Raw genomic sequence first — 22,083 nt, forward strand, 5'->3', positions numbered from 1 at the left:
CGCGTTTCTGTCTCCTTTCTTGTCTCATTAATATATTCTATAATAATTAAAACAATAGTTTAAAAAAACTTTCTACTTACTCTCCTTGCGTTTGCACTCGACATGCCATTGGTCGACCTGCGAATATGATGATTAAATAATTTTATAGAATCGTGATTAAATTATATTAATAACGTCACTACATTCACCTGTCGTCATGATCCAGTAGCGTACTGCTGACACTAGAATTGGAGCTGGATAAGATATCTATTTTGTAATTCCGTCGTCTCTTTGTCAAATCAATCGACTGCCGCTCGTTATCGCTCCTCACAGTTTTCCGAAGTCCTGAGATCTCATTTCCGTCTCTGCGGTTCTCGACCGCCGCGAACGTCGTCGATTTGCGAATTTCCTCGTTCCCCCTATCCCTCATCAAATTATCATCTCCAGCAATGTCAAGCGAGATCCGCTTGTTACGCGACGCGGCTATCTGCGATGATTCGCTACTTTTCACGCTCGACACAATGCGATCTCGCGGAGGATCGATCTTCCCCTTAACCGCAGGGTGTCGCGTGTCAATTTCTGATTCGCGTGAAGATCCGGGGTCTTCTTTCGTCGACGAATATACAAGATTAACATCTGTTCTCGTTGGAGTTTCGTCGATAGGCTTCGATCTGACGGGGCTTACATCCGAGCGAACTCGCTCGTTCTTTATCTCCGAAACTTCCGACAATGCGAATAACACCTTCTTGTCCGCCGGGGTAACAATGTCACGCGTTTTCTCGCTTCTGATTTCCTTCACATCCGATTGCGCTACCTGATCGGTCTGCGTGATAATTTTGTTCGCGTCTTGGTCTTTATTGGATGCCCGGGCATCGTTCGATTTATCTTCTCGAAGCCTTTCGTTATTTACATCGTCTTCTTTATTCCCGAGTACCGCGGTAACCGAATCGACAGCTTCCATTTCACGTTCCCCCTTCGATCTCGCAGATGTAATTTTCGTAGATAAATGTTTGGAATTCTCATCGAGGTTTTCAACGTCACTACGAATATCGGAGATCTGTCTTAATGACTCAGCCTCCGAGTTTCCCTTGCTGTTGTTCTTGCTGTTATTCTTAGAACCTCGAACAAGCTCGAAATGAACTGCGGAATGAACGTTTTCCTTCATTTCCGGAAACGCGGGAGAGACGGAAAAATATTTATCTGGATTCCCGGAATCTTTCGATTTGTCGGCGATTAGCCCGGTATCGCTGGCGTTATTTCTTGCTCGCGTTCGCAAAATTGTCTCCTCAATTGCGTCTGACGCTACATTCGTCCGCATCAAGGAACCAGCGATGTGCCGAGGAAGCGTCCCCTCCTTCTTCGGATTATTTTCATCGACGCCTTTGTCTGTTTGATTTTTAGCCTCGATCGGAACAGTCTTTGCAACGTCCGCGCTTTCCGTCAAACCCGTGTCTCCCTTGCTATTATTCTCAGGGCAAAGCTTTCGAATAGACTCGCAACGGGCCGTAGAGCTCTCTCTCGTTTCGCGACATTCGGAAAAGTCGACAGAGTGCCCGCCGGGACTTTTGAGCTCGTAGGAACTTTTGTCAACCCGTCCGATCTCGCTCGCGTCGATTTTCGCTCGCGTTTGTCGCGTCTCTACTTCTCGCGACGTTAACCCGTCGATCGCGATCGGCGGTACTTTCATTTGGGCTGAGGAATCGGGAATGTTTCGAGGAGACGTTTCCTTGTCGTTCGTGTCTCCTTGGTCCGGCTGGCTTTTAACGTTAATCAGAATATCTTTCAGAATATCCAAGGTTTCCGTTTGACGCGCGTCGCGGATCGATTCGGCCTCGCGCAAGTGATCCAGGAGCTTCTGCACCGCCGCGGGCGTGACCGCCGACTCCTTCAAGGCGTTCGCGACCTTCCCTTCGAGGCTCTGTTTCTCGTCCTGCAGGATGTAGGTGACGAACCGGTCCGTGGCCTGGAACGTGTCCTTCCGGGAAAGCTGCGCGAAAATTCCGTCATCGGTGTATTCCTTCCCAGAACGACGAATTCCGCGCTTGGAGAGTTTGCTCGCAGACGTGACGCGCGACCTCGCGTCCGCGTGACGATAACCCCGAGCGATTTCCTCTTCCCGAAGACGACACGTCTGCGTCGTCTCCGTGCGCGTGCTGGATAGCGCGGGTACCAGGTTGGAGAACGTCGTGGCGTCCGATCTGTCCATCGACGATTCCGACAAGCCCGCTTTAGCCGATCGTTGAGCCTTATCGCTGTCGCGAGTTGTCCTGAGATCGTCGCTCGCGTCCGACGCGGGAAACACGCTAGATTCGACGGAGTTCTTCAAGTAATTGCCGCGAAAATCGTTCTCCCTCGCGGAAGCCGACGATTTCGTCCCTGCCGCATTTGTTCCCTTCGGATCTTCATCGGTTCGACGTATCCCTGAGACCGTCAAATCCTCGTTTCTCAGCTCAGTTTCTAGAACTGACGATCGAGTCGGCTTGTTCAATGAGTACTTGTCACTCTTATCGGCTGACGAGTCCCGACGAAGGTTATCATGATTCGCGTCTTGCGGCACGCGCTCGTCTTCGTCCAGCTTGTACATCGCGAATTCAGGGCCTGATAATAAATCCGAAAGATTCCTGGCCGTGCGAACGACGCGCTCGATCTTCCTGTCGTTGAAGTGCAAGATTGAATCCAAATCGTCGAGCCGCGGCTGATACAAGTCGATCTCGTCCAAGTTCAAGTCTTCGCTGGCGTCATTGCGCAATCCATCCCGTCCTTTATAACTACTGAACGAAAAGTGTCCATCAATCGTCCGATAAAGTAGCGGACTTTCCGCCTCTCGGCAACGGGAAGCGATATTTTCGCGCCGTGGAAAACCCGTTTTCCTTGAGGTGTCGCCGGCAAGCGACGGCTTTGATCGATCACCTTGGTTTTCCTCTGCCTCGATCTTATCTACAATGTTTTCGTCATTTCGCGGACGATCAGCATCGCTCCTCTTGCGGAATATTCCGCCATTCTCCGCGTAACTGATCTCCACATCACCGCCGGAGGCAATTCTCTCGTGATTCTCGTTTCCCGCTTTGTTCTTCAATTTTTCACTCCTATCGGTTCTCGGAGTCTCAATCACAGCGAATTTAGCCGCTTCTTGACTCGTCACGTTTTTCAGACATACGGATATTCCCGTGCCTTCGGCATTCTGCGAGTCGTGCCTTTGATCCTTGCTCTCTCGTCTGTGAATTCGGGCCGTTGGAGATTCGATTCGTCCGTCGTCTTGTCCGGAATCGGAGTTCCCGACCTTTTCAAGGTCCTCTTCCGACTTGCTTGCGGGATTCGTCGGTACCGCTTCCATAATCAACTTTCCGATCGGTTTCTCTCGTTGTATCGTGTCCAATCTCACGCGCCGAGTTCTCGGCGTCCCTTCCGGGTTATCCACGCTCTGGATGACATCGTGGCGCAGGGTGTAAGTAGCCGTATTTGCGCGGCTCTGCGCCCGGGACGATTCCGGCGAGATGTGCACATCCTCCAGGTCCTGCCTGGTCAGTTCCCGGTCGACGATGTGCACCGACGGCCCTATTTGGATTTCGCATGTGTTCCCCCGCGCCGACGACGTCCGCCGACGATCGCGAGCACGATCGTCGCGTGCCGTCGTCTCGTTCGCGACCCCCTCGAGCGACGAGTCCCCGGACGGCACTCGGGCAGGCGACGCACGTCCACGCGACCGATCGTCGCTTCCGTATCCTAAGGACGACCAGTCGGCACGCCGTCGTCGCGACACCCGAAATTTCGGCGCCGACAAATCGATCCTGCGAACGGTAACGGGAGGAAAGTCGCGTTTCTCCGTTTCACGCGCGCTTGCCTTGCCGTTCACCTCCGATAACGCTTTCGAAGAGCACGCATCGTGAAATTTGGAAGCCACCAGCTCGCGAACGTACAGCCGCTCTTCCATCTCGTCGTCCCACGGCGGCTCGCCCGAATATCTGAACGCACACGATAATATAAATTATAAAAAATATTATTACGTAAAACATTATATAAAATAATAAATAATATATTGAAGAATTAGATAAAATCTGATTTGCACTTCATTAAAACTAGACACCGTTTTACTATATATATATAATTTAAATTAAAGTATATGTATATGTAATTTAAATTAAACGAGTAACTTTTGAAATTAATACTTTTATAAAGAAGTATGACGGCAATATATTATAATATAAATTACAATGCAAGCTGTGCGACGAGAAAAGCAATTGTGGAAAAAGAGATAACTTCTAAATAAAATACGAGATGGAATGTTCCTCTGTCTGTAAAAAAAACCAGGTTTTTTTTACTCACGTATTTTTATTCCGTCGTGCAGAATCGAAGCTCGACGTTGCGCAGACTTCCATGAGTTGTATCTTTGCATTGTTAATGATCTTCTCGGCGTTTTCGAGCGCGATAGACGTTTCGGGACTTAATTCGAGATTAGGAGGCTGCGCTTCTGTGTGTGCCAATCGGTTCGTGTCAGGCTGCAACGGATAACGTAATTATCGTGAAAAGTATATTCGGATGACTAAATGTTGGCTAAATAAACTCGTAAATGTTCAATACCGTTCTCTCGTTGGTAACGCGTGTCGCTCCTTTATCCGACTCCCTGCCGTCTTTGGAAATTCTATTTGTGACAATCGATTTTTTAGATACGGCAGTCGCAGGATGCCGATTCCCATTGTGTATCGCGATATCGTTATCCTTTTTGCGCGCTGCAGTCCCCTCCTGTTTGCAATAACACGTGCGAACGGAAGTCATCTCCCCTGGAGGCGTCGTAGAGCAGACTCCGTTGTTGCACGTTTCCGGAGAACTCGAATTTTCGCTGTAACAAGAAAGAGATATCCCTCTGGAATAACATTTTCCTCCACGTCGTCATTATTTTTAAGATTTAAAAGAGAATTTTAAAAAATCTTTATCGTAAAAGAATAATAAAACGAAAAACAATTGTCAATGAATCAAACAGGAGATGACACATGTATTAATCGCTATCTGTCGCATTAATTATTTAAATGCAGCAAACTGCGGGTGAACTCAATAACTTTTATCGAGTTATCAAATGAAGAAAGTTTCCGCGCGCGCGCAAGCGGTGGTAAATAATTGGAGTAATCACCCGTTACATTTCCGACCACGTGTCACGTTAACAGAGTGTGAAAATATAATGCGACCGCTCTTTAACGTGCGGCATACAATAATAATGTGTGTCGCATTCTTACAATGAAACATTTAACAGCTAAATATCCGTACGTAGTGACCTAACAACATCTATATCGTACGCTTTAAAATATGCATCAATTGGCAGGCACGATGCGCGGCGTCCTTGAACATGCACGTGGCGTTTAACCCCAATTATAATAGACAACGATGTGAGTGTGATTAAAAAGAAAAGAATCACGAATCATCGTGCGTGCACACGTGCAATTACGAAGAATACACTCTCTCCTTCAACAGCAAAGATGAAACGTTAAACCTTCCACAGATATGTATAACATTTTCTGTACTCTATGTGATATGTATGTATATATGTATATGTATATACATATATCACATATGTATAATTATATATAAAATTCTATTATACTTGAAAAAATTATTAATTATGTAATATATTTCTACAATCAAGATTAGCACTTTCGTTTATTTGGGAGATAATCTTATTGAAATTAATATAAAAGCACGAGATAAATTCGGGTGAGTGTATAAAATAAATATAGAAATAACTGTTCCTATAGCGAATGGTATATCAATCAAAAACGCAATAACTCGGATAGAGAGAACGGAAGAACGTTGGCGTTACGTTCGAGCCGCAAAGGCGGGTTCAAGGACCGGCGATAATAAAGCTCTGAAGCTCTCTCTCTCTCTCTCTTTGAAGCGGGGGTGGTCGCCCTCCCGTTCGTTCCAGCTCTTTCCCGACTACGACTGGAAATCAAGCGGTTCCCGCACTACGTTCAGCTACGTCGTCGTACCTTCTGCGATCCCGGCCGGCTGCAACCGACACGTTTCTATAGACAACAGTATCGATTCTTAAAGGGGAGACCAAATTTGCGCGTCGGAGTCAACTGCGAGCGCTTTCGTCGCTATAGCTGTTAAATTACATCGAGATTCTCCTCACCCGGCGCCGATTTATGTCTCTTTCGATTTGACCATTCCAGAATTATTCCAGAATTACTCCGACATTTTAAGGGGAAACGAATTCCGCGAAGAATCAGTAAAGAAAGCAAAAAAAGAGGAACACGGTGCGGCACAAGGATATTCTCCGGCCGATACCGCTCGTATAGCGTTTGACCTGTGAATAACACGCCGGCGGCGCTTTTTGCTGCGCGAGTAACTCGCGCGTGAAACACGCGCGTTACACGGATGACCGTTTCTCGCGTCTCGTCCCCCTATGCGTCATCGCGCGCCCCGCGGACCTCCGCCGTCCCCGGCGTGGACGCGTCCACGGGGAAAATCGCGTTGGCATTTTTTCAAAGGAAATGTCAACGCGCGAGGCGTGCCGCAACAAAGCAGATGCATCTCGGCCGGCGCGCGGCGCGACGCGGCAAGGACACTAATTTTAAGCGAAAGGCCGGTGGAGATGCCGATCGGACGTCGGATGACGTCAACGATCCTCTCTCTCTCCGGCTATACTACACGCGTTTAGCCACCCGAGAAACCCTCGGCCGCTTTAACGCTTCCTCGCGCGCGTGCTCGATAACAGTACGTCAAAGGTACGTAATGCACGACGTCCTTTAAAGACGATGGACCGACGCTGGTGTCGACTCGTCCGTTCGACCCAAGAAGATTCGCGCCTTTTCGCGCTCCGCGACCGGTCACCGACCGTGCGCGCGGCGAGACGTTCTCATTCGCTCAGAAATACAAATTAAAATCCTTTACATAATCACAAAAGACTCGGGGAGAACAATTTCAAAATGATAAAATATAAATCCATGAATGTATATTTATAAGTTTTAAGTTGATATTAATTCGCCCTTTCGAGAATCTCCGATTTAAATGAATTCAATCTCTTCAGTCTTCAATTTTTAAAAGTACGCATGACCGTCTCATTTTGCATTTCATTTCTTTGCGACCTACATTTTGATTTTGCGACCGTCGCAGAGAATTTTCGAGGGTCATTTACGAATCGAGTGTAAGAACGTCGCGTCAATCTTACGATCGCTCTAATGTGGCCTGAAAACATTCTTATCGCTGCATTTCGACGAAATGCGCGTGCGGCGCGTATCTAATCTTCGAAAATCGTGGCGATCAACGTGCACGGGGAGCGCGGCTTTTGTTTGCAGGGCGGGGTGGCCAGGGAGTCTCTCGATGTCTCACAATTTTATCTGGCGGGCGCGATCGCGAAGGCGCGATCGTCGCCGGCTCGCGTTAATCACCGCGGTTGTAATTTACGCGACGCGCTATCGCGCTCGGCTTTCGTCACCCTGTTACGGCGAGTTATCAACATAATAACGGTCTTCGTGCATGGTAACGGTCGGGAATGTTGACCCTTAAAGGCGAAAGACAGCTCGGCCGCGAGAAAAGCCGCGACCCGAGAAGAGCTTTTGCGAATTCCGCACGGAACCGAGAGACGGAAAGAGAGAGAAAAGCTTTTTCTTTTGCAAATTAAACTGATACGCATGATCTTTATGTTGCGCATTTTTAGGGCTCTCTGCACGTTTTGGTTTTTTATGCCGCACCCAAGGATACGTAATCAAAAATCTCCGTCGCCGTTAACTTTTGCGCCACAACCGCAACATTTCGAGTATACAAAGAACTGTCAAAAATATTTGTTTTCTTTCATTCTTAATACGCGTCTTTCGAGAAAAATTACATTTCCAGTTTTCCGTTGGATTAACCCAATTTCGCAGAGACGATGGGGGAGCTCCCCACGCGTAATTAGTCCCATTCAAGAAAGAACGATCTTATTTGCCTGGTCCATTCGTCGTGGTTTATATATCATGTATCATGGGCGTTGAATAATTTACGTCTCATCCGCTTTAAGCGCGCGGAGTCATCGCGCAACGCTATATACGCGCGCGGGGAGATGGTGGCTTCCGAGCCGTCTGGAACGTGCACAGATCAATATTCCGCCACGTTGCGTTCCCCGTTCCGCCCCCCTTCCTTCATCCCACCCACCCCAGCTGAATATTGGCATTGATTTTCACGGTTCGGGAGGGCTCGCGGCCCCTCGCCCCCCTTCGCCTCCCCCTCGACTGCGGACCCCAGGCGGAACGTTCGGGCTTAAGGTCGTTGTATACGTTTTCTGACGTACACATATATTTATGTATGTATATACATGCATACACACATTTCGCAATGCTCTCAGGAGCAGAGATCGCTGAAGTCTGGAGGATGATCATAATATCTAAAATTCTGTCTCGTTTTCCCAAATCGACCACTTTCATTAGAGACTTTTAAATTTAGATCGCAAATATTGGCGAATATACGAGGGGCACGCTGCCGTTTTAAATCTTACAATAGAAAATGAAAAATTGAAGCTGTCTAGGATAATAAAAACGTGACGAAAATTGACACGTCACGGTCGACCCTCCCGTTTGCCGTATTCGACGGCGTGATAAAAGCTCAGCGTGAGAAACAAGGGAGTAAATAACAAACGTATTACAATCTACGTAAACTTTCGCTGTCAAACCATTTCGCTGCATGATATCAGACTGGGATAAATACGCTACAATTTGACGGCGAAAGTTCGTGCGGAGGTGGTTGGAATAAAAGAAACGCATTCGTTCACATCAACACATATATTTTGTTTTTGCTTGTTGCATACATACGATAAACAGTACAATGTTACGCGTTCCTCGAGGTATGGTATACTAGAAAATTTTCATTATCCACTACTACAATTGCTATTCGACATATTGTTTCGTCATATCTCTTCGACTTCTTCGTGTATCTGCGTTAGCTATACGAGAATCGTTCAAGAAGAAAGGAAAAAAAGGGGGGAAAAACAGAAAGAAGGACGATAGGAGACAAACGGAACGAATCACGATACGAGCGTAAGAGTTCTTTCGCCTTCGATCGGGGAAGGACTATCGCGCGTCCCTCCGTGCGCGCCTCATCGAAGAGAGAAAAGCCGAACGTGGCGACTTTGGGCGGCTTGGTCGTCGTCGTCGTCGTCGACAATTGACAATCGGATGGAAAGCGAGCGGAGTTGCGCGATTATCTCAACGTAATCCCGAGCGTCGTCGCGACGCTCCGCAACCTCCTTGTTCCCTGCGCGCCCCAATTCCCCGCTCATCCCCGGTCGACCGTTAATAATGACATCGACGACAGCAACGGAGACAGATGGAGGGATAACGTCAAGCAATCTCGATAATTACCAATTAATTCGTATCGCGGAGTTTCGTACGACAAAGCACCGTCTTGAGAAACGAGATCCTGCTGCGGAATTATTATCCAAGAGAGAGAAAGATAGAAAGAGAGAGAGAGATACAACGGATATACATATACGGAAAGTATGATCGGACGTGGAGAATGATACGGCACGCGACGACCAAGCCCCCGTTGTCGAGAGAGGATCTCTCTCCGTTTACTCCGGTACAAGGATTCATTACGGATTTAATACGTTAAAAGGAGAGCGCGAGCTCGCGGGTTATCGCGCGCGCGAGAGAACAGATGTTATGCGTGAGAAAGATCGCGACCCGCCACCGCCGGGTTCTGGCCAAGTCAAGGGTTGTCTCCACGGGAGAGCTACCCCCTCGGCCGGAACTCGACGGCGAGGGCCGCGTTACAGTTGTAAAAAGTATTGCTATCGAGCGCTCCCCTCGACGTCTACGTCGTCAGTTGTTGCGCGACGCTTAAGCGCGTCTAGACTTACAATGTTAGCGCGTATGCGTCACAGGAAGATCAACGTAATATGCAAGGAAAACTTAGGGAGAGCGCACGCATGCTTATCGACAATATTCATGCGTACATGCAGTTGTTCAATATATTTTGTGTCTAATTGATCGGCATTAGGTGCGAGAGACGCACATCTCACGGGATACACGCCCTTCTCGCGCTCGGTACTGAAAGAAAGGAATAAAATATATTTAACAATCTGTGTGATATAATAATCGCTTTAAAACTTTCGCCGATAAGTGGACACAACGCATCCGTGTCTCTCGATTTTTTTACTTCTTTTTACCCGTCAGTTTTAATTACATGAGCAATCGAATCACGACCGCGAATGCGCGATCGTAACATATATTGGTATCATCACACTGGTAACTTTAACGGCTTAATAACATTACAAATTTAGACGCACTTTAAGCAGAGACGCCGCTTCGCGCGAGACGTAGCTTCGAAATATCACTCGTCGCCGCTAAATCGAGGAAGCGTACCGTCGACGAGAAGGCGGAGGATATCTCGAGCCTCGGTGAAATCCGTCCGCGGCACGAGGCGCGACACAAAAAAAATGGTCTCTCTCTTTTCCTTTTAATCTTCTATTTTTCCGAAGCGCTCGTTCCCCCGCGACAACTTCCGACAACCGCTCCCCTTTCGCTTATGGTATGTGTATGTGTCTGTACGTGTACGTGTGTGCCGATCTGTTTTGTACAAATATATACAAAAGGAGCCGCCCGCGCGCGCGCGTGCCTAAGAAAAAAAACGGACACCCCTTCCCGCGAGAAGATCCGCTCGATCGTCGCGCGGGAAAGGATTCCCCCTCGGGCGCGTCCAGCGAGTGCCTCTGCCTGACTTTTCTCCCTCTTCACTCTGTTTTTTTTTTATCGTTTAGACATAGCGAGTATGTGGTTCCTATTTTGACGGGCGTGCCTTTTTCATCGGTGAAAATGAAAAACCAAAAGGCCCTCGACTTAATGTCTAGCGCATAAACTAAAGGCGAAAGTGGACGTTGTACAGTCGGACATTATCATATTACATAATCCGCTTTACGGATGTGACTGGATGGCGCGATGTGCTCACGTGTCTCACGTGACTCTTCTACTTTTTTTTTCTTGTTACCCCCCCCCCCCCCCCGAAGACCAGACGAGCGCGATTGTAAGGAGTGCGAGTAAAACGCAACGTGTGCCCTCGCGAGGTCTCTACCACGCCAAAGAGCGCCTTTTAAGAGACGACGACATACAACTTCGCAAGAACGAAAAGAGAAAAAAAGAGACGAAAGAAAAAAGAGACAGAGGATAATAATAATTTAATAAGACAAAACGCAAAAACGAATATAGATCACTTTTTGTACACTTAAAAAACGTTAAAAATTCGTTTAGTTATACGCTTTATTAATAATATAGGTATATACACATATACACAATGTACAGAAAACCCGTGCGCTGGGTCCGAATTTCCGTCATATGTTTATTATATAATACAACGAGCGAAGAGTATAGGTAGAAAGAGTATACAAACGAAAGAATAGAAAAAGGGGCGGCGATAACCGCGGAGACGGATACTTGTCTCTCGCGTTAGTCATTAATTAAATCCACGAGTTCCAATCATTCGATTGGGCGAAAAAAAAAAATAAAGTACAATGCGATCGCGTGCGTTTCGCGATACCAAGTCAATGTTTCCGTTTCGAGGTGTGCGTGAAACGTGTTCTGGTATTTTGTGTACATGATGCGTCTGTGTGTTGCATGTATATGTATGTCTGTAGTGTCTATGCGTGTGTCTGTGTGCGTGTATGTGTGTGTTGTAAAAGAACGCAAGCAATTATGCCCGCGATACAAGAGACAATGAAGAAAGGCATCAAGCCTAAGTACAAACCCAACCGGGCAACAAATTATCAGCATCATCAAATGCCGTCGCGATTTTCAACGTCGCGCACTGCTCCTCTAACCCGCGAAAAATAATGCGCTGCTTCCGTCGTGTTAATCAACCGCTCTCTACGAAATCCGTATGTACATGTATGTAGCAGAACAATCGACCGCCAGTATACAATTTGCCAAAGACTTCTTCTCAAAACCGGTCACAAAAGATAAAATACCGTACGACATCGATCACATTATCAAAACGCGTCATTACCCGTCGGCTTCGAATAAAATCAAATCGTCCACTTTCCCTCCCCCAACCCTACCCACCCTTTTCTTTGCCCTCCCCTTTCATAACCCCCCCCCTTATCATTGACGTCAACAACTTCGTGAGAATCCGTATCGTACCAGACAACGTCTTTGGCTCGAGTCGTTCGTTGGCTCTCCCGCGTGTCGCCAACGAGTCTTTATCACCGTTACCAAAAGCGCTCGGTGAAACCCTTCACGGTTCCAACCATATAACAGCCCCTCTATACAAAGAGGGACAGAAAATTTGAGCCCTGATTCGACATTGAAAGAGGGTTTTTAAGTTTCTCTCTCCTTCTTGACTTTGAGCCCGGTGCCCGTGGTATCCTCGCCCAGGATGGTAGCTATCTCACCCTGCATGAAGGCCCACGGTACCTGACTGTTCGCCAGCGGGCATTTCTCACCGCTCGGACAATAAACCTGAAACAAGAAACAAGAACAAAAACCGATGAGTATCGTTGATGGAATATTTAGGACTAGAACACCAATGCGCGATATCCAGGGTACTCACCTCCGAGCCAGCACCCTGTCTCTTTATGCTGTCCCGACTGCACGGGAAGCAGAACTTGTGGTGCGGTACGCTGGGACACTGCACAAAGTGTGTGTCCTCCAGGCGTTCCTGGCATAGCGTACACTTGAGGGTCGGCGCCGTGACTGGTTCAGCACCGGCAGCTTGAGCGACCGCACCTTCCGAGGACGTCGTCACGGTTGTCGATGACACCTGCCTTGAACTACTGGACCGTCTGCCCGAGGAGCCTGTAAATTCACACAATTTTTTGCGACGTTATTCAACGTTGCGTTATAATCTTACCAGAAGTTTGATTTTAACATTTTAAAAATTCGTTCTATAATCGTACGATTCGCTCAATAAATCTGATAAGACGCAGGTGTATTCTATATAAACATGAATGACCATATCAAGATGATAGATATAGATAAATACAGTAAGTACTGGTGCAATTACCTGAACTGTTCGGGCTGTGCTGGGAGCCTCTAGAAGCACTGCGTTGCTGAGCGTTCGCAGCCGTGGTCGGCGGACTTCTGCTAGTAGGACTGGGATTGTTCGGTGGCTGTGGCACCGGCTCAGGCGATGTCAGATTGTCAGCGACTGACATTAGGGCGGCCATCGGTGACGGACCGTTCGCCGTGCCCTGAAAGAGGAAGTGTCACACTCAGTTGGCATTCTAAGATTACAGGCTTATAATGGACTCGCTCGCGTAGGCGTTCAGCAGGCCAGAAGGCGCGCAGAAACGTTGATTGCGCGCGTATAAATATGGACCGTCGCCTATTAATGGACCGGCTGAAGCTGCGCTAGCTGATAATTAACATGTATCTCGTGCGTACCTGATGATGATTCGATTGCGAATTGTCGTTGGCGCCTTCCTGACTCGGCGGCGGCGGCGGTGGAGGACTCGTTCTTGGACGAAGAGGCGATCCTCCACCATTGGCCGCGACGTTGGTCGGTGCCAACGGTATGGACGGCCCAACATATGCTCCTGAAAATGTATATACCGTCAAATGCACGCTCTAATTTATTATATTTCCGGATATATAACAGCGTAAACATGCAAAATATCGAAGCCCTGGGAACTTTCCGAGGCGGATATTCAGGAAAGAATATTCACACGACATTCAGGAGTTTGCGCGAAAAAAAGATAATAATTATGTAAATATAGGATAAGTGCAAATTATGCAGTTTCACTTTTTGCCTCCTTACTTTTAACTTGTTTACTTTGTACCGTTTCAGTTTTTTTTCTTCAAAGAATACATATAGATAATTGTTTTATTTTCCTTCAAGATATGACTATGTCATCGAGCGCCTTTTTTAGTAGAGTGAGCTCATAAATTATTTTTAATGCGCAAAGTAGAGAATAGTGACATCCCGCAATGTAATCGAATTTAAACACAGCTAGGTTCTCGCAGTTATTCAGCGCGGTTTCTTTTGATGCGTTACGTTCGTTTTTCCTTCTTTTTTTTCTTTTTTCAATCGAAACACGGTTTTTGGAAAAAAATGAACGGACTCGGGGAGCGAGCTTGTTAGGGGTTTCCCCGAGGGTAAAGTGCAAGTGATCGATACGCGCGGCGTAACACGGCGAGTGATCGTAATTTATCGTGAGTTGAGATTGTCCTTGCCCACGTCCACTTTTTGCCATGTGCAATCTGCGCGGAATGTTTCCCCCCTTATAATAATCGCCTTTATAGCACAATGACTTCATTGGCGAGCAGAAATAAATGTCGTTTTTCTTCTCGACGCCGACGTGCCGATAATGGTAGCGAAAACGATTGCGAGGAACGAGGCGAGAATAGAAGTTAATCGTTATCCGCGCACGTTAGATTACGTCAGTAACGGCGTTTCCCGAGCTCGCTCGATGGACCTTGAATCCGAGATCTCCGCGAGATCCTACGTGGATCCCCGCGTGCCTCGACGAGGAGTTTTCAGTAAGCTAAAATACCTTCTAGTCGTTAACGAAGTTAAATATATTTGACCTTTGACTTCTCCAAGTAGAGAACGCCTGTTCCTGAAAATATTCTATTATCAATTAACCGATGTTAAAAATTAAATAGAAATCCAAGTTAAGGTGTCTTTATCGCTTTAAGATAAAACCTGCATCATGTATCGAAACTTGACGGAATTGTTACCCGCGATTTTAACCGTGATAAGTATATTAGCGAGACCATTAATTTCTCAGAAGACACTTTTGTCGCGATGACACAACTAAAAAGTTTTTATCAGCTGTTATGCAAATAATAACGTAAATTTCTGGAGATGACAACATCGCCGCTCATCGATTTCATCTTCGTGAAAGGGGCTTATCGCTACGTAGGTACACCGAAAGAGTCGGCCTTATTCGCGACAGTTGTAAAATCCGCGCGTCGCCACGAGGCGGTGCATTTCGATAATGTTTACTCGCGGGCGAGCCACTTAAGAAGCAGCCGAGGCGATTAACACGCAGGTCGCATACGAGCAACGACAACGGCGACGACGACGACATATCATCACGGCACACGGCCACGTTACCGTATTGCGTCGTATCGTCATTGGCCTTCGACACGCGCCGATCGTTTACCCGATGTTTTATGTATCGCGGACCGATTACTCCTTTCAGTCACTATACGTTTTATCGTGGTCGCACATAATATATATTTTCTGTCAACGTTACAGTTCCCACATGCATGCCCCTCGTGTCTCTTTCTCGCGCTGTTCCCGTGATCGGCGCGAGCTAGCAAGAACGTCGCAATTGGATGACTGATAATTTTAAATCGTCTCAAGGTATTTGTATATTTTTATCAAAGTCGAAAGCAGAATTTTCACAAAATCGCCTCAAATCTAGGAATAAATGTTTTATCCCATTTTTCCAAGAACTTGGATTTTTTTTCTAACTTTAATACAAAGCTCTCTCTCTCTCTCTCTCTCTCTCTCGATGGACAAACGACAAGACTCTTATATCAATCCGTTCGAGGCTTATAATTTCCGTAATTTTTGTACATTCCATTTATACAGCGTGTATGTCGAGATCAAACTTCTAAGAATTGTCAGCGCGTCTCGAAGGATTAAGTGGAGCGGCTCATTCCGAGAATGCAACGCGCGATATAACGCGCATAATAAGCAGCGGGACGAGCATCTTTTTTCTCTTACGCCGATCGTAAGTCGCGCGATTTGTACGTCTCGCTGCACTCGCCTGGGTGCCTCTCTAATCGTAGTCACGATCCCGTCGCGAGCGAGCGGAATACATACTTGCTTCAATTACGCGCATTTGGCGCGACGCCTTTGTACGCGCGCGTCGAGCGACTCCGTCTTCGACCCTGCGCGGGTTTCCGCTCACGTACGGTCGTTATTCGTCAAACGAAATACGCTCCAGGATACGCTCTCCCCGACCACCATCCGGAAACTTACGAAACTTCGGCGTCCACCGCCCCCCAGCCCGCCCCGGAATTCTCGGCGTCTTTACGATTACGCTTGAATAATTTGATAAGCGTGATGGGTCGAACTTTGAAACACGATATCCCTCATTTGAATTCTATGTTTAGCATATCGTGGCTGCCTGATATCGGGGATCTTTTTTCGTCCGTCGAAAAAACGCGTGGACGATGATGTTATCGCGGGACCGAAAGAAACCGATTTGTCCACGCTTGTAAACTCAATTAAGCGAGATTACTACAAAGTAGCGCGATAGCGTGTTGTTTACGAGAGTTTCGGAGTTCGATTCGCGGTGTACTTTCGAGGCGCACGTGGCGTTCACGTTGACCCCGGAATGTCGCGCGAAAATAACACTTGGATGATCCGCGCGATTATATCGGTAACCCTAGAAAATTAATATGACTAACGAGAGTCAATATTTAATCGTCAAGGTTTGACACGCGTATCCACGATGATCGTGAACAGAATGCTATAATCTGTCAGATAAAACAGAAGTCCCGTACGAGTCCCGGGGCAAACAGGAGCGGCGTTCTAAAATCCAATCTACAACCGCGTCGCCGGTATTGAAACGTCGATAATAATCCACGACCGTAAAGCGATCCCGTGTAGCGATTCTCTCTCTCTCTCTCCGCCTCCTGTTTTTGCAAATACGAAACGTCATCCTCGTCCGTCAAGTGCTATTTTTAACTGCGGAGCTAAAATATACGCGCGCGGAGCGCCTGTGTATCAACACGCCTCTGCGTAAGGCGCCTCGCGGTACATGTACGTCGAATGCATCTCTGCACCCGAGGGTTAGAGGTCCGGTGGCGACGCGGCGACGGGAGGCGACGAACGCGAGAGAGGAACAACTCGTATATAATACACATACCAACGAGCGGCCGACTTGTTGGCCGCGCGAGCGAGCGAGCGAGGAAGGAATCATCATTCGGTCACGGCTGTTCGCGGTGACACGCAATCCCGCGCGCAGATACGCGTCCTCCGCTCCCCGCGCCTCCCGCCCGTAGTATGACGGTGTGTACGCGCGCGAGTCACCGAGGCCTCGCCTACGGCATACGGAGCAGATACGGGGGTACGGCAGCAGGGAGGGAGAAGGACAGATAGAGTGCCACCGGGTAGACGTGTGACCGGTACTTTTCCGTGACGGCTCCGATAGAGCGCCGAGAGGACCGGCGACGACGTCTCTTCATCCTCGCGAGATTACGCGAGAAGAAAGAGGAACGTTGTGAAGCGAGCGAAACGGACGGTGGGGCGAGGGGGAAAACGTATGCACGCGCGCCCGCGCGTTCGAGTCTCTCTCTCTCTCTCTTTTTCTTTCTTTCCGTAACCGCGACACATCGCATCACGCACGTAGGCGGCCGCGCGGTTGTTAGTCACACACTCGATCAGGGCCGTGCCGAGCGTGCGCTCGCGATTTATTCGTAGCGGCTCTTTCGCGTTGCGCGCACCGCGCCGACTCGGTTTCTTCCTCGGAACAGCTGCGCGGCATTCTCGCGGTTTCCCGGTAAACGAACTTGTTTCTGTCGCCGCTTTCGGACGTTCAATTTAGCCAGCGCCAAAGCACGCCGCCGCTGAAAGATCAGGGAGGCGGAAACGGCGTGAACACCGGGAGGAGATCCGACGAGAACTTTAGGTAGAAGAGAGTCGCGGTATAAGGAAACTTGTGCTCTAGAGTGACATGATTGGCGTTTGGTTCCTTCATATCGATTTTCCAAGAGGTCATTTTCCCAGAATTAATACCGTTCAAAATCAAATAATGTTGAAATTTGCACAGAATTCAAATGGAACATTTTTCAATCTTCATTTCTCGAATTTTTCTTTTATTTGTCAATCTTGGTTTCTCGGACTTTCCCATTTATAACGAAAACCACACGTGTTGGTCTGCAATCTCGATCCTTAAACAGACATTTCCTTCTGTTAGTTACAAATGAAACCTCAGTCAGTTCTCGTTACACCGTTCACTTTATCTGATAACATTAAGTTTGGTTTTTAGAAAAAAAAAAGGCAATCTAATCGGACGCTCCGTCAGCATCATTGAGCGTCGCTAGAATATATTCGCACAGCTATTATGCGTTTAATAAAATTGAAAAGATTAACGTCGCGCAAACAGATGCAGAAATATACACATCGTTATCGGAATGTATTTTTATGCACGGTAACTAGCGGTTATACGCGATTACACCAATACGCGTACGGCGATGGAAAAAATGTATATTTACGATGTTTATGCTGCCGTTTCTGTCGCTGAAATAAAATTTTATTATTTTCGATGACTCACAGTTAAAAGTGTTAAAACGCACGAGAGAGAGAGCCCCTAGGCAGTGATTCAAATAGACGGTCTCGTACGTTTCCTCCTCCTGCGATAAAGCAATAAGTACTCTCCGTATCCGCGTGAAGAGATTGGAATATTCATTCCAAAAAAAGTTGAAGAAGTCGAGTAATCTTATCGCTAAACGAAGTTTCGAAGTTTTATCCCTCGGTCCTTCTTATCGCTCGAGTACGTAAACATTGTTAAATTTCTACAACCGAGAATTATCTCGTTACGTATACGAGATATCGTAAAGAGTCAGAAACACTTCAAGCTACGTTGGAAAATTAAGCTAATAAGCTACTTCCTTCTGCTCTTTCTCCAACTATTCCAAAAATCCGCATTCCTAGACCGATATGCTTATATACAACAATTTGGCTCCACTCGCGGGGAAACACACTAACGAATTCTTATCTGAACGCTCGTGTTTAACAGAGATCACGTGACGAATGTTTGACTCGCGTTCGACGAGATCCTTTCGAAATACACGTTCGTGTGTAATTCGCACGTCCCTGGACGACGGTGCGTATCGCTGGCCGTCGTATAGTGGCCTTGTTTCGAAAGTACAGCCCCTTCACAGGCACGTCGTCGTCGTCGTCGTCGTGTACACACGCTGTCCGTTCTGCCGTATATACCTACATGAAACTCGTCCCGATGACGTAGGGCAGGAGAGCGAAGTATCTATCTGTACGCGATCGATCGGCCGCTCACAATACGTAACAACGACAGTTGCGAAACGCGCGACTCGTCGAGGTGTGTTGTCTGTCTCTCGCCACTATATCCTACTACGATTCACGCTTTACAGCAGCATTCAGAAGCTTATTCTCGCTTTTCATTCTCTTTTCTTTTTTTTTTTTTAATTTATGTCTAATCAATTATGGGGATGATCCACTTTTCTCTTCTAAAAGAAAGAAAAAGTGTCGAGAGTGGCGGAGGAGCGATCAACAAGTTTCGTATTACATTTTTTAATGGATAAATAGCGACCCGTGATATGTGAATAATATATTCACGTGACACAGAATAAATAAATATTGACGGTTCTCGGTCATCGAGCGGGATCTTGTTAATATTTATGTTCAACTCTGTCAGCGTGATGTTGCGCGGTTAGAGCGACTTTGATCAAACCCGACGATTAATTCGACCGACAGAACTGCTTACAGCAATATTTCTATCTACATAATTCGTTGTCTCTAATTTGTAATCTTTATCTTCAAATAATCAAAAATTAATGACTTAATAAAATAGTGTACATATTGTTTGACAAATTTGGTGTTGAAGCCACTTTTATTTAATATCTCTAGAACGTTCACATTTTATAATATTACATTTTTTTTGTCGCACCTGATGAAACATTTTTCATTTCGATTTTAGGTTTAATCGTTGTTTCACCCACGACTAAATTTGTCCGGGGATAACGTGTCTCGATACGCGAAGGGATTATCTTCGCAAACGTGGACGGAGCCTCGAAAAAAATTTCCTATTCGGATACCTGAATCTCGCTACTCGGGCGCGTTTATCGCCTCTGATTTCGATCTGTTTCGATATAGGGGTAGACGACGCGCGGAACGCTACGCCCGGCGCATGAATATGAGAACAAAGTCTCTTTCTGGTTCGCCCTTCTCCTCCCCGAACGTCTCGACCTAGCTCCTTGTCGCACGTATACGCGAACGTGAGTGCGCGCGCGAGCGCTTTGGCCGGTCATCAAACAGGCCAGTCGCCGTATCTGCCGTCGCCTCTTGCCGCATGATTGATCGCAACTGACGTTGCCGCACGGAAACTGACTGACGTAACGTACGTGCTTAACGTTCGCGAAACGAGATGCTCTCTCGCAAACAACCCAACGGATCACGTTCGGTTTAATTCTGAGCGTTTCGAGCCGGTGAACGTCGGACTAGGAGAACCGCGATCTCATTCTCCTCCATTTACCACCGTCAATCCATTATTGATACGAGCTTGAGTGAGAATATGAGATATAGAGAACGAATCGCGGAAAGATTTGCTCGCAAATCTTTAACGAGAAAGTCGGTGGAATCTGTATAGTATGGAATATTACGGAAATAGTGCTCGAGCTGACGCAATATCTTACACGTAATAAACGCGGGATCATGAATTACATATTTCAAGAGATAAAAGTGATTTAAGGTCAGATTATAATTAATTTATTAAATCAGTACTAGGTTTTCGTGAAGTAAAAAGTAAATAACTAAAACTTGACGTTAGCAATACTTTAAACGTTTGAAAATTTTTAGAACAAGTACAACAGAGCATCCCACAAAGTATAATAATAAAAAATTAAATTGCCATGGAACTACGTCCATTTGCGAGATTTGGTTTCCATTAAGAAAAACGATACTGATGTCAGCACGCGCGAGCATCCGTTCGTTGTAAACCCCCAATGATGAATGACAGCGAAGAATAACGTAGATACAAACGCGAGAAATATAGTTGATTTCGAGTTTCGAGATAATTTATAACATCATCCAGAGAAATGAAATCTCGATAATGGATTAACTGCAACGAATGATTTGTCGAAATGAAGATTAACAAGAAATACAATACTTTTTATTTAAATGATAAAATTATTAAATTGATTAAATTTGTGACATTATTAAATTCAATACAAAATTCATATGTAAACTATCTCGATTACACACGTTATTCTTATTCTTATACGTGAAGCTAAACATTTCCCATGTTTGCAATGCTAAAAATCGAGAGCTCGCTGGAAATTTTATTTCAGTTCCTGGTTAAAATATGCAATGCTCTCATTCGCGGGTTATTTAAATTGTTTTCGCGATGTATAAATCGAGCAATACGTTGTCGAGCAGATCTAGCAAGCATTTAGTTATAAAGATCAATAATCGATGGCCGAATCAAAAAACAAGCGGAATTTCTCCGGATCTCAAAGGTTCTCCTTCTCTCTCTCTCACGAGATCTCCGCGTTTATTTCCAGACCCCAATCTTTGCCAGCGATAATCTATTTTTATCGGAACTCGCGTATACGTAAAACGTGAACGCTGTCTTTTGAACGGAAACAGTAACCTCAAGGATAAAAAAAAAGCTCGACAGGAAAAATAAGCAAATCCCGCTTCTCTGATGGGTTTTTTTCCACGGTTACTTCGTTACAATAGCATTTTCACGATGGTAACACGATGTAACCCCGTGTCCCCCGCCATCGCGAGATAACCGCCAATATTTTTCCACAGAGACAGATCAGATTTCTGTCAATAATGATATATAAAGTATCCTTGATATGAAGAAAATAATCAGCTATTTCTGAGACATATTTCTGCGATTATCATTGCGATCGACGCGATATCCTCGAGTCTATTAGCCTAGGCAATTGAAAATATTTTAATAAAGCGCACGCAGGCAGTTCGTACACCGCATTGAATAACAGCGATAACGCGACAGTTCGTGATCGCTGATTATCTTTTACAGAGCTGTTATCGGGTGAGATAACGCGACTGATACCAGACGGCGCGACAATATATTATATATTCAGCTGTTTATGGCGTTCTACGTCACTGCACTGGGTGTCTCGAAAACCTCGCGCGCGCGCACGTTTCCAATCTCTGCCAGGTTATCGTCCTCCGAGAATTATTACTCATGGACGATCGAGAAACCTTTGTTATCCGATACAAACTCCGTTTCAGCGAAGCGTTCCGTCATCTCGGAACGTAACAACGGTAGATTAAAAGAGAGAAAATTACGAGTTTTATTTTATAATCAAGACAGAGTATTAATGACATTTTTGAATGAGAATTTATGTAAATTTTCGTTAAGAGAAACAAAGTGGATCTACGGATTCTAAGTAGATAAAAGACATAATGGATGATTTTTCTTTTTCAAATAATCCAGTAATCCACTCATTCTCCGTAAAAGAC

The 22,083-nt window shown here is 46.2% G+C and overlaps 2 protein-coding genes across 2 annotated transcripts in view; both read right to left on the bottom strand.

Annotated features, from left to right (window-relative positions):
* Positions 1 to 80: 80 nt before the first annotated feature.
* The window catches only part of LOC112468853, a gene marked incomplete at its 3' end in the record, with an annotated part of 64,013 nt that continues 42,010 nt past the window's right edge, over positions 81 to 22,083 (bottom strand). Inside the window, exons 4-7 of the mRNA XM_025038224.1 lie at positions 4,558 to 4,816; positions 4,303 to 4,475; positions 189 to 3,941; positions 81 to 117 (exon numbers count right to left, since the gene is read on the bottom strand). Of these exons, the coding sequence (XP_024893992.1) occupies positions 81 to 117; positions 189 to 3,941; positions 4,303 to 4,475; positions 4,558 to 4,816 (4,222 nt within the window). The remainder of the gene's footprint in view (positions 118 to 188; positions 3,942 to 4,302; positions 4,476 to 4,557; positions 4,817 to 22,083) is intronic.
* Positions 8,712 to 22,083, bottom strand: part of LOC112468841 (interferon regulatory factor 2-binding protein-like B) — a 16,718-nt gene continuing 3,346 nt past the window's right edge. The window contains exons 2-5 of the mRNA XM_025038203.1: positions 13,317 to 13,468; positions 12,937 to 13,123; positions 12,484 to 12,728; positions 8,712 to 12,392 (exon numbers count right to left, since the gene is read on the bottom strand). Of these exons, the coding sequence (XP_024893971.1) occupies positions 12,252 to 12,392; positions 12,484 to 12,728; positions 12,937 to 13,123; positions 13,317 to 13,468 (725 nt within the window). The 3' untranslated portion in view covers positions 8,712 to 12,251. The remainder of the gene's footprint in view (positions 12,393 to 12,483; positions 12,729 to 12,936; positions 13,124 to 13,316; positions 13,469 to 22,083) is intronic.

The sequence above is a fragment of the Temnothorax curvispinosus genome, unplaced genomic scaffold (genome assembly GCF_003070985.1).
Source record: "Temnothorax curvispinosus isolate PA1 unplaced genomic scaffold, ASM307098v1 QBEX01002158.1, whole genome shotgun sequence".
In the NCBI taxonomy this organism is placed as follows: Eukaryota; Metazoa; Arthropoda; class Insecta; order Hymenoptera; family Formicidae; genus Temnothorax; species Temnothorax curvispinosus.